Source organism: Aquarana catesbeiana, linkage group LG13 (assembly GCF_042186555.1).
Source record: "Aquarana catesbeiana isolate 2022-GZ linkage group LG13, ASM4218655v1, whole genome shotgun sequence".
Taxonomy (NCBI): Eukaryota; Metazoa; Chordata; class Amphibia; order Anura; family Ranidae; genus Aquarana; species Aquarana catesbeiana.
In genome coordinates, this window is record NC_133336.1 from 33,528,510 (window position 1) to 33,540,697 (window position 12,188).

General features: G+C 42.6%; 1 protein-coding gene across 7 annotated transcripts in view; it reads right to left on the reverse strand.

The window, feature by feature from the left end:
* Positions 1-12,188, reverse strand: part of CEP128 (centrosomal protein 128) — a 361,449-nt gene that overhangs the window by 203,873 nt on the left and 145,388 nt on the right. For all 7 annotated transcript variants that reach the window (XM_073610796.1, XM_073610792.1, XM_073610795.1 and 4 more), the window contains 2 exons: positions 7,600-7,950; positions 5,258-5,474 (listed from right to left, as the gene is read on the reverse strand). In XM_073610796.1, coding sequence (XP_073466897.1) covers positions 5,258-5,474; positions 7,600-7,950 — 568 coding nt within the window. The remainder of the gene's footprint in view (positions 1-5,257; positions 5,475-7,599; positions 7,951-12,188) is intronic.

Genomic DNA, 12,188 nt, shown 5'->3' on the forward strand with positions numbered 1-12,188 from the left:
AATTTACACCAAAACTAAACTAAGATAATCCATCTTTTTTATTATGCTGCTTTCCTTAGACTGAACTGCAATAGCTTCATAGACTGGGGGAAAAAAAAAAAAAAAAGATTCAAAGGTTAAAAGGGAAGGGCAAAGAATTATAAATCGTTATAAACAGCCTCCCGGGTCTTGATTCTAGATTATCTTCTCTGACCCAACATCCATCTTTGTTGTAGAGTAGCAGAATACTGGCCACACACACACTACAATCATTATTCAATTTAATTGTCATTTCAGAATCTTTTTGTTCCCTTGTGATACTCTCACTTTTCTGATGTAAAGGATAAGTTCACCTTTAGGAACATGTTACATGTTCCACCCTAAAAACGTTTGGAACATGTAACATGTTCCCAATGCTGCAGCTGCTGTGCAATTACATAAAGAAGCATTGTGACTGATATATGCTTGCATGGATATATATATATATATATCTATATATATATATATATATATATATAGATATATATATATATATATATATCTATATATATATATATATTTATTATACACACATATATACATATGGGTATGCATTTGAGTGACCTAGTAACTCTTACTGTGACTCATTACAGCATGTTACACCTATAGGGTTCTAAGACCAACAGGAACCAATAGACGGCCCTACATCTACACACCATGCGGGTTTGCACATGTGCGCATCCCCCTATTCATGCAGTGTATTACACAAAAGAAGGCAACTGTAGCTTTTCATCATCAGTAGTCCATGTTTAAAATACACATGGTACCTGTCAACAGTATATATATATATATATATATATATATATATATATATATATATATATATATATATATATATATATATATATATTATTCCATACACATATCTTCAGATAAAAACCATACATGAGATCATCAATACTATTATTATTACTTTATGAGAGAGAGAGAGAGAGAGAGAGAGAGAGGTATACTTTTTAAAGATATAATATATATTTAATGTATGATTTACCATCTGCATTAGCGTCTGCAATTCCACCTCTATCTATATCTGTCTGGTGTTTATTTTACTCTATTTAGAGTACTGAGATGTGGAACGATACCCCTTACAGCGAAAGATAATTCCCCCGCAACACTACACCACCCATGTAGTGGTATACTACCCATCCAGCTTCCTATATCTACTTCAATACATGCAAACACAGACCATCAGAGCCTTAAAGGGCCAAATATAAAGAGGATGACCCTCGAAACGCGTTTGCTGACCATTTGAATATCCCTTGTGTGGACAACATATATCAATCCATTAAATGTTTAACATCGCTTTTACCTATATGTACAAATACGTAGTATTTCCTTGTATATATCCTTTGTGTTTACAATAAATTCTTTGTTTCAACGATTCATGCAACAGGCCACTCACCTTTACTTTTTCTTTTCACATTATCTTTCGGACTTCCCCTAGTCGGCATAGGCAGCGAGGCTTGCATGATCTTTCCATATACACAACACTAAGAAATACTACCACCCCTACTAAGGCCCTCTGCACCAGTGCAGGAGAATATATTTTCTGTTAATCCTTTGCGGCTGTCGGCTTGTAATTCTAAATGATTCTTCCTGTCAGATTGTATCTGCTGGGATGTACGGGCACACAGATACTCTGACAGATCTGGAGGAGACCTGCACGGCACCATAGATCAGTAATGCCTTACAGGCTCCAAAAAAAATAAAATAACAGATGCGCATTTTTCATCTGCACTGAAAAGTGAACTTATCCTTTAATCCTCCAAAAAGGTGGCCCTAAAATCTCAATTTAAAGCAGATCTTTAACCTCAGGAAGCAAAGTCTGCATATTCAAGTTGTCCTCCTTCCTCCCTGAAATGCTGCATAAAGAACCTGTGGGATGAAAAATAGTTAATATACTCACCTTTTCCCCGGCTTCCTCCTGCAGCGCCAAGGAGAGGGTAACATCTTATTGCGTCAAGCCAGATCTCAGAGAATGCGGTGTATCCCAAATTTTGCAAATGTGCAAGATTTTGTCAGCTGAAGGAGGATGATGTCACCCTCTGCACTATGGAAGCCAGGGAAAGGGGAGTATATTATCTATTTATCTCCCCACAGGCTCTGTTATGTAGTATTTTAGGGAGAGGATAGAGGCACTTTGAATAAGCAAACTTTGCCACTGAGGTGAAAGGTCTGACTTAAGCCCCGTACACACAAGCCGAATTTTGGGAGACAACGGCCAGTTCAAAAAAAAAAAAAAAACCTTCGGACCGTGTATGTCAGTCTATCAGACAGTCATTCAGCCGGCTTCTGTTGGTCGTGCATGCTGGAAAACCAGCATCTGACCGATAGTGGGGGGGCATCCCACTATCAGAACACAGCAGCTCAGCAGGGGAGATCGCTGAACTAACCTTGCATGGTTAGTACAGTGTCTCCGACTGGAGCTGACAGTGGAATACAATTTTTTTTACATATACACACACACACATATATATATATATATATACACATACACACATACACATATATATATATATATATATATATATATATATATATATATATATATATATATATAATTTTTATTTTTTTGTAGCTTGTGCGAGTCATTTGAGAGAGCGTGTTTAGGTTCTTTTTTACGCTTGATATTTTTTCTTTCTTTTTGCTCGCTCAAAGTATTCAGACCACCCTTCACTTTTTTAATTCTGTTATGTTGCATCCTGATAATACAGTACCGGGCAGTTTCACCCCCTTCCTGCCCAAACCAATTTTCAGCTTTCAGCACTGTCGCACTTTGAAATGACAATTGCGTGGTCATGCAACACTGTACCCAAATTACTATATCATTTTTTTTGACAGATAGGAGCTTTTTTATGGTATTTAATCACCACTGTAGTTTTTTTTTTATTTTTTGCTAAAAAAAAAAAAAAAAAAATTATTATTAAAACAGAAAGTTTTATTTCTGCTAGAAAGTTTTGCAAATAAGTAATTCTTCTCCACTGATGTGGGATGAGGCTGCACTGATGAGGTGGCACTAATATGCAGCACTGATGGGCACTGATAGGCGTCACTGATGAGCAGGCAGCAGATGGTCACTCTGACTGAGTTCCAGAGATCCTATATGGACATGGGACAAAGTTCCAGAAGGGCAACACTCATTGTAGCCCTCCACCAATCTGGGCTTATAGCAGAGTGCCTAGACTGAAGCCTCTCCTCAGTGCAAAACACGTGAAAGCCTGCTTGTGGTTTGCAAAAAAGCACCCGAAGGACTCTCAGACTGAGGAACAAGATTCTTTGGTCTGATGAAACCAGGGCTGAATTTCCCAACAGGCACTGTAGGCATGTGTCTACGGGCACCCTTCTTAGAGGGGTGCTCGACTGCAGTGGAAATTAGTCCCATGCCTTCCCGAGTGTGTATGCTGGTATTGATGGTGAAAAACAGACACACGCTCTCTCTCCGTCGATGACTTCCAGCCCAGACTGACGATTTGTATCCCTCATGGCTTGCAGTGTTCGGTCTTGTGGTGGGAAGTACTACTCGCACACTGCAATGTAGGGGGGATTATGCCGGTGCGGTCCCCCAGGCGGCTGTGTTTGTGTTTTATGTAGAAAAAGTAGAGGAGAAGGGTGAAGGGGTGTGGGGTACCCCCAGTTGGTGGCGCAGTGCGTTGTCCCGGTGAGGGGGGGGGGGGGTCTGGCAGTACAGCTGGCGATCATGCAGAATCACCGCCTGGGTCAGGCCTGGGGGAGGGTGGATCACACTGAACAGGTCACCGTGTACACAATAAAACATCATCTCTTCCAAAGAGATGTGAGGGGGAGCTGTGGTGACCACAGCTCCCCCCCCCCCCTTCAAAGTGCAAGGCGACCTCTGCGGACCCTGTTGTAAAGGGGAACTCTGATGTAAGAGGGAACAATGCGGACCCTGATGTAAAGGGGAATGCTGCTGACCGTGATGTAAGGGGTGAGCTTTGGTGACCAGAGACCCACCTTATATTAGAGTTCCCCTTTACATCACAGTCCACAGTGTCCCCCTTACATCAGAGTTCCCCTTTAAATTAGGGTCTGCAGAGGCCCTCCCTGCATTGTAAGGGGGACCTTGCAGTTTCTGATGTAAAGGGGAACTCTGGGGACTGTTGTGTAAGGGGGGCTCTGGTGAGACCCTCTTACATCAGATTTCCCCAATACATCACAATCCACAAAGTTCCCCTTTACATCTTTACATCAAATTCCACAGCATTCCCCTATAGGCATATAAAAATATTTTATAAAAAAAAAATTTAAAAAGAAAAAGGGTCAGGTTTCCGGCGGTGGGGCGCTTAAGAGCTCTCTGCCTATAAGCTCCCGAGAAAGATCTGATTGGAAGTTCTATAAGCTCCCGAACTGTTTGGCCTCAATTCTAAACGCTATGCCTGGAGGAAACCAGGCATCACTCATTACCTGCCCAATACCATGCCTACAGTAAAGTATGGTGGTGGCAGCATCATGCTGTGGGGGTGTTTTTCAGCAGCAAGCACTTGGAGACTCGTCAGGGTTGAGGGAAAGCTGCATGGAGCAAAGTACAGAAATATCCTTAGTGAAAACTTGTTCTACAGCGCTCAGGACCTCAGACTGGGCCACAGCCAAGACAACACAGGAGTGGCTTCGGGACAACTCTGAATGTCCTAAAGTGGCTCAGCCAGAGCTCTAACTTGAACCCTATTGAGCATCTCTGGAGAGGCCTGAAAATGGCTGTCCACTCACGGTCCTCATCCAACCTGACTGAGCTTGGGTGGATTTGCAAAGAAGAATGGCAGATATTCCCTCAATCCAGGTGTGCAATGCTTGTTGCTCCATATCCAAAAAGACTTGGGGCTGTAATTGCTGCAGAAGGTGCTTCAACAAAATACTGAGTAAGGGGATACTTCAGTACATGTGATATTTCAGCTTATTCTTTTTAATAAATTCACAGACATTTCTAAAATTCAGTTTTCACTTTGTCATTGGTGGGTATTGAGTGTATATTAATGATTTAAAAAAATGAATTTAAATAACTGCAATATCAGTCTGCAACATAACAAAATTAAAAAATTAATAGGACTATATATGAATAGCAGCATATATACTACACACACATATCTAAAAAACACAGTGTATACTGTATATACCCCCCCACACACACAGTATACATCTGACTACCCCTACACACCATCAAAAATTTAAATAAAACGAGTAGGACAGTAAATGTTACAATGCCTATACACTACAGAGGTATTACCTTGAAGCCGTTCTGCCAGATCTTGGGATTCCCGCAATTCCCTCTCCAGTTCCATTTGCTGTTCCTGGCCCTCGGTCATCCGTACTTGCTTCAGATGCAATTCCTCCTCCTGCTGCGCCCGTCTGGCCAGCACCTCTGCCAGCTCCTTACGGAGACTTTCTCCTTGCTGTATGGTGGCCTGTAGCTGACACTTCAGGTCTTCTTTCTCCTTCCTCTCCTAAAAGGACAGGCCATGAGTTGTTAGTTATGTTACAATATGAAAATTTTATAATTACTGTACATCAAAGACATATGCAGTAATTTTAGTGAGTACATATTTGAAGTTGTTAATGTAAAGCCGAATTCCAGGCACAACATTTTTTTTATCTAAATGTAGCTCTCATTATCCACAAAGAATATAAATCCACTTTATGCACACTAAATGCCTCTGAAAATTCAGTTTTTATCGTATAAACATAGAAATGACATCACCACTGTAGTCCAAAAAGCCTGTGCAAAGAGTAGAGCTATGAGAGGGGTCCCACCCACTACAAGCTGTCTGCAGAAAATACAGGAAGGACGGATATAAGGCCAACCACCTCACACAAGCAGAGAAATCAGCATCGTTACATTGTAAAGTTTAAGTGTTTCTCCAGGAATGAAATGACCTTTGTACGGTTCCATAACATATGCACATTAACATTATGCTTCTTTTTCAAGACCTTAGATCAGGGGGCAGCAACCCCTAGGATTGCGGGCGGAGGACAGGTAGGTCGCATCTCTTCCATGCCAACACCCGGAACCTAGAAAGGAGCAGTGGTGGCATTTACTAGAACCGATCCCCTTTCCCTCCTCCAGCCCCTGAAAGCCACCACTCCTCTCTCTACCACCATCTTTCAGCTGCTGCAGGAGGAAATTGGATCAGTTCCAGTAAATGCCACCCCCACCACCCCTCATGTCCAGGTAACGCTTCCTTATGCTGCCCAGTCCCCCCGCCACCCCCACATCGTTGCCAGCTTCCTTCCTCTCCCATCGGCTGATGTAGGGGATCATTTCAGAATACGAGCGGAGGAAGGGGCTGGTAAAAATAAAAAATTTCGGGCCCCTTTTTTTCTGAACGAACACAGCAAGTGATCAGTGCTGATCACTCACTGTGTTCATTCATAACTGAAGCATAGTAACCATGGTTTGCTATGCTTCGGTTTGTGAACGAACCGGAAGCTCTGTAGAGAGCTATATCTGTTCATTCATTTTGCGCAGCTGAGGCTGCAAAGATACAGACTGAGGAATTTGTCCTCAATCTCTGTGTCTCAAAAGGCTATGTTTACATTCTTACAGTGACATTTGCTTTGTTATATTTTCCTTATGATTTAGTTAGGCTTTGCTAGTTAATTTCTTCAAAAACGAATAAGCAAAAAAAAAAAAAAAAAGGAGCACTAAACCCTGGTGATCTTTGATTTCTTTCATGTTGTTCAGGTAGATCTTCACCTTTCAAAGTTTGCCTACCCCTGCCTTAGATTATATAAGAGATTACCTAGTGATCCTGTCCACCATTCACCAGCAGCAAGGGATAGCGATCACATGACCACATACAACAGGTGAATAAAGGTAAATAAAATGTTGAATTTACATAAATAAAATAAGAGGTAGAGCTTGGGCTTTGGGTTTTATGCTGCCTTTACTTCTCCTGTAGGCTGGGTTCACTTCACACATGTGCAGTGTGGGACACGGCATGTGATTCGGATAGGGATTGCACCGCATTCCTATTCAAATCACGTGTCACTTTTTGTAGTGTTGAGCCCATTCATTTTATATGAGCTCCATTCGCACCACACAGCACAAAAAAAAAGGTGCCAACACTTTTTTTGCCGCACTGGAATCAGATCGCATGGGTGTTCACACCCATGTGATCTGATTCTTGCAATGACAGTGCTTTGTGGCCTTTTTTGGGGTGTCATTAAATTTAACATTGACACTGGTGGCAGACCACATAAACAGAATGCGATTTCAGAGCGGTTAACGCTCTGGATTCGCTGCGTTTCCCGCACCACATATATATGTGAACTAGGGCTTAGGATACAAAAGTTGTTTCCCAAAATCAAACCTCAGGAGTCACAAACAGATCTTGTTCTTCACTTTTCTTCCTACTGCCTTAGGTAAAATATTGAGCTGCTACGTGGAAAAAGAGTATCACCCATTACCAATTATTGTATCTGTGCTGCTCTATGAAGATTGGAGAACATCACTTGTGCCATCTGGGAGCCTGGAAAGTCATGACCTGTCAGAGGCTCCTGAGGGCCAGGGTCATAAAGCATATAGCATAGTACTGTGCATGTTATGAAAGAGCAGTCTTTGCATCTGACCTGTGTACAACGCTCGCTCGTCACTCTTGTGGTCTCCTCTTTCTTCTCCAGTTCACGCTCTAACTTTTTACACTTCAGCTTCCAATGTCTGAGACTCTCCTGCGCTTTGGACTTCAGATCTTCTTTCTTCTTCTCGGCCTCCAGGCGCTGGGCATCTACCTGCTGTAGTTCAGCCAGACAGCGCTCAGCCTCCTGGGTCACCTCCTCCAGCTGCTGGCCTAATTGAGAATTGTTGCTCTCGGTCTGACTCCTCTCCCTCTCGCATATCTCGTAACGGCTTTGGATGTCCTTTAGCTGCTCCAACATACGCAACTGCTGCCGCTCTCTCTTCTCCATGTCTGCTGTCAGAAGCTATGAGACGACACAACATCATACATGATGAAAAATAAAAATTTTGTTAAGTCTTGTGATAAGGAAACTTTCTTCCTCAGAGACCACCAATCCTTTCTTATCTAAAATGAACATATGAAGACAGATATGAGAAGGGCCATTTCCATCTTGTTTTTAAATGGAACAGTGCCTTGGAGACAGATGCAGAGGGATATGCAGCTGGCCTGGCTTGCTAATTTAGCTGCTAAATATTTGTATGTCCCTCAAGCCCTGATGAAGGTATGCAGCCCCCCCCCCCCATCTCTGCACCACTTTTTCTGCCTATCCTGATGTCATGATCTTGCAAGTCACAGACCTGGAACAAGCATGCTGCCAATGAAGTATGAAACATCTGAAATCCAGCCCTGTTTTTTCCTAGGCCAGCAACACTACTGAAACCAGGATCAGGAGAAAAGCTTTAAATCTAAACTCCAGGCAAAAAAAAAAACCCAAAAAACTTTCAATTAAAATTTTCCTTAAAAGCCACAGGGGATTATAAATTCACTTTGTGCTCAAATTCCTTTGCAAACCCAGATATTGCCTTGTAAAAATAGTGACATAATCACTGCACTGTACATAGCCTGTGCAAAGAGCAGAGCTGTGGGAGTGGCCCAGCAAGCTTCAACCACTAAAGGCTGCCTGCAGAAAACTACAGGGAGGGGCGGAAACAAGGCCAGTCACCCTGGACAAGGACAGAGAGCAGGAGTGAGCAGTCAGTATAACAGGAAGTTCCAGCACAGAGGGAAAGTCTCATATTGGAATTACTGCAGATGACTTGGAAGAAAAACAAAGCACACCAAGATTCGAGGAAGAATACACATTGACAAATCTACTGGGCTTCTGGAGCGCTTTGGTTTCACTGCCAGCTTCACACTGCGCATGCGCGAGCCACGCTGCGCTTTGCTAAGGATCATGCAGTCACATAACAGGTCCAGAAAGCTTCAGGCAAAGTGGGGGGTGGGGGGTAGTATATGGTTGAACTTCCAATCAGATCTTTATGGCAATCTAAGCAGAAGTGGGAGCAAGTACCTGTCAAAACCAGGTACCCATCCTCCCTCTCATTTTTGTGCTCTAAACACAAGTGAACAATGGCAGTTCATAGGAGGTTGTTTGCATAATGCTAGCCAGGAAATTTGGGACAGTATATTTGGTATATCTGGTTATGCACAAGTATCCCACTTGAAAAATCTGCTTTTAAATCTAATTGTCTTTTTCTGAGCAGAGGGGGGAAAGGTAAAAGGGATTGTAAAGTCTTTTTTTTTTTAGTTAAAAATAACAAACAGTATACTTATCTGCCCTGTTACAGTGGATTTGCACAGAGCAGGCCGATCCTCCTCTTCTCGGGTCCCTCTTTTCTCTCTTCATTGGCTGACTGACTTTGATTGACAGCAGCGGGAGCCAATGGCGTCGTGCTGCTGGCTCAGCCAATGAGGAGGGGAGTCCCTGGCAACCGAGACACTCCTGAAACATTGCTGGATCTAGAGGGAACTCAGGTAAGTATTATAGGAGCTGCGAGGGGGTTTTTATCTTACTGCATAGAATGCATTAATATAAGAAACCTCCTGCCTTTACAATGACTTTAAATCTGTGTGGGATTCTAATTACCCCATATTAGGGAACTATCCCCTCGCTTCCTGTCCTGGTGGCTGCCTATGAATCTAGGAGTCACCTGAGCAGAAGCGAGAGGAACCTCAGTATGGACTATTCCCGACTCTAGGAGTAGCTGTTGATAGTAGAAAAATCTTCAGTTAAAGTAAGTTATAAATGCAGCAGAAGGGAAAAAAACATCCATTCTCCTAAGGGAAACTAAGGGAGTGTCCATTTCTCTTGCAAGCAGCAGTAGAACCCTACATTGTTTATTTTCATCAAGCCGAGTCCCTCAATGGATGATAGAGAAAATACTCTTTAGAAGATATTATGACTTTATGCAACACAACAAATTTAGAGACGTATACTGACTAGTGATGCGATACAATGCAATTGAAGCATTAAGTAGGCTCTTCCTGCAGGTCACAAACGTGACTTCCTACAGAAGTGTGCAGTCTGTAGACCTACAGCTTTGCCGGCACGCTCAGAGATTAAGAGGATAATCTGAGCCAGACTCGATTGATTGGAATAATGGCGGGGGCAAGTTGTTTTTGTTCTAGCACACGCTAAGAGCGGCAGTTCAGCGGTGATGTATTAATGCTGCTACTCTCTGCAAGCCTTAAGCAAGGTTTAATAATAAACTCTTTTCTACAGACACCATGGCAAGCCTACATTTCAGAGATTTATAGCCTCCTTAAGTGATGTCTAATTGCTTTGTAGAGTGTGTGGAAAACTGCGAGACGCTCCCAGACACAGATCGGAGCAGCGTTTATATGGACGCAGGTGACAAGCCACAGGCCCTACCGATATGAAGACATCTCAGTGCTTATTACATCATGTACTGCATTAGCATGCACTTAGTGCAAGTGAGGGTGGATGGTGTGGCTCAGAGGGAGCAGAAGACAAAACAGTACAAAAGTGGGAGAATTTGATAATGAAACACAAATATAATAATAATGACTGTTAAAGAAATCCACACAGCGAAATATGTAGTGTTCCCTCACACTGGTGGTCAGAGAAGTGCCCCTTAGATTTGTAGTCCAATTAATTAGATGTTTGTCACCGCAGGGACATCTCTCTATTACTTGCATGTGGCAGGTTTATTGCACTCCCAGGAGGATACACTCTGGCTGTGAGAGAGGAGAGAAGCACACAGAGCAGCTAAGTCCATCCTTCTCCTCTGCTGCCCATTCACAGAAGTCTTTGTATTTTCTGAATGAGTTCACATAACACAAAGGCTTCTGTGAATGGGCAGAAAGAGGGGAGGGTCGAGCATAACAGCCCAGCGACTCTGCTCTGCTGAAAGAGCTCAGACCACAGCAAGCAGCATCAGAGTTCCAGAAGTTATCTTACTGGAGCAGAATAAAAATGTCAGATGAGGCAAGCACCTCGTTGGACTGAACTCATGGCATGTCTGCCGTTTTTACTAAGTAGCTGAGTTACTGGAATTCAGCTTTATGGAACCCAAAGGTTCCACAGAAGCCTGGTTGAGAAAGGCTCAACCTGAACTCCAGGCAAGCAACTTCTATCCCCAATTCCAAAAAAGTGTAAAATCTACATAAAAATAGAATGCAATGATTTCTAAATCTCAAACCCATATTTTATTCACAATAGAAAACATACTAAATGTTTAAACTGAGAAAGCGTACCATTTAAATAATAAAAATGAGGTCATTGTGAAATTGATGGCCGCAACAGGTCTCAAAAAAGTTGAGACACGGCAACAAAAAGCTGGCAAAGTAGGTGCCACTAACAAGGAAGAGCTGGAAGAATGTTCAGCTAATTAGGTTAATTGGCCACAGGTCACTAACATGATTGGGCTATAACAAGAGCATCTTAGAGAGTCAGAATCAGAGTCAGAATATTGTTACGCAACTTAAATTGCAGACTTTGAATATACCATCATCTATTATAGAACATAATATCAAATGATTCTGAGAATCTGGAGAAAGCTCTGTGCACAAGAGACAAGGCTGAAATGCAATATTAGATGCCTGTGATCTTCAGGACTTCAGACAGCACTGCTTTAAGTACAGGCATGATTCTGTGATGGACATCACTGCAAGGGCTCAGGAATACTTCCAAAAATCACTGTCTGAGAACACAGTTCACTGTGCCTTTCAAAAAAATGCAAGGTAAAGCTCTATCTTGCAAAGAAGCCATATCTGAACATGATTCAGAAACACCGGCATCTTCTCTAGGCCAAAGTTCATTTAAAATGGTCTGTTGCAAAGTGGAAAACAGTTCTGTGGTCTGGCAAATCGAAATTTGACATTCTTTTTGTCAACCAACGGAGCTGTGTCCTCCAGACTAAAAAGAGGAAAGGGATCTTTCGGCTCGTTATCAGCCCTCCATTCAAAATCCAGCATTTCTCATGGTATGGGAGTGCATATAGAATGGGCAGCTTACACATCTGGAAAGTTTTAGACCCCTTTCACACTGAGGCGGTTTTCAGGTATTTTAGCGCTTAGAAATAGAGCCTGTAAAGCCCCTGAAAACCGCCTCCCATTCATTTGTGTGACTTTTCACACTGGGGCGGTGCGCTTGCGGGACGTTAGGAAACATCCTGCAAGCAGCATCTTTGGGGCGGTTTGGGAGTGTTGTATTTAGCGCTCCCAAAAATGCCCTGCCCA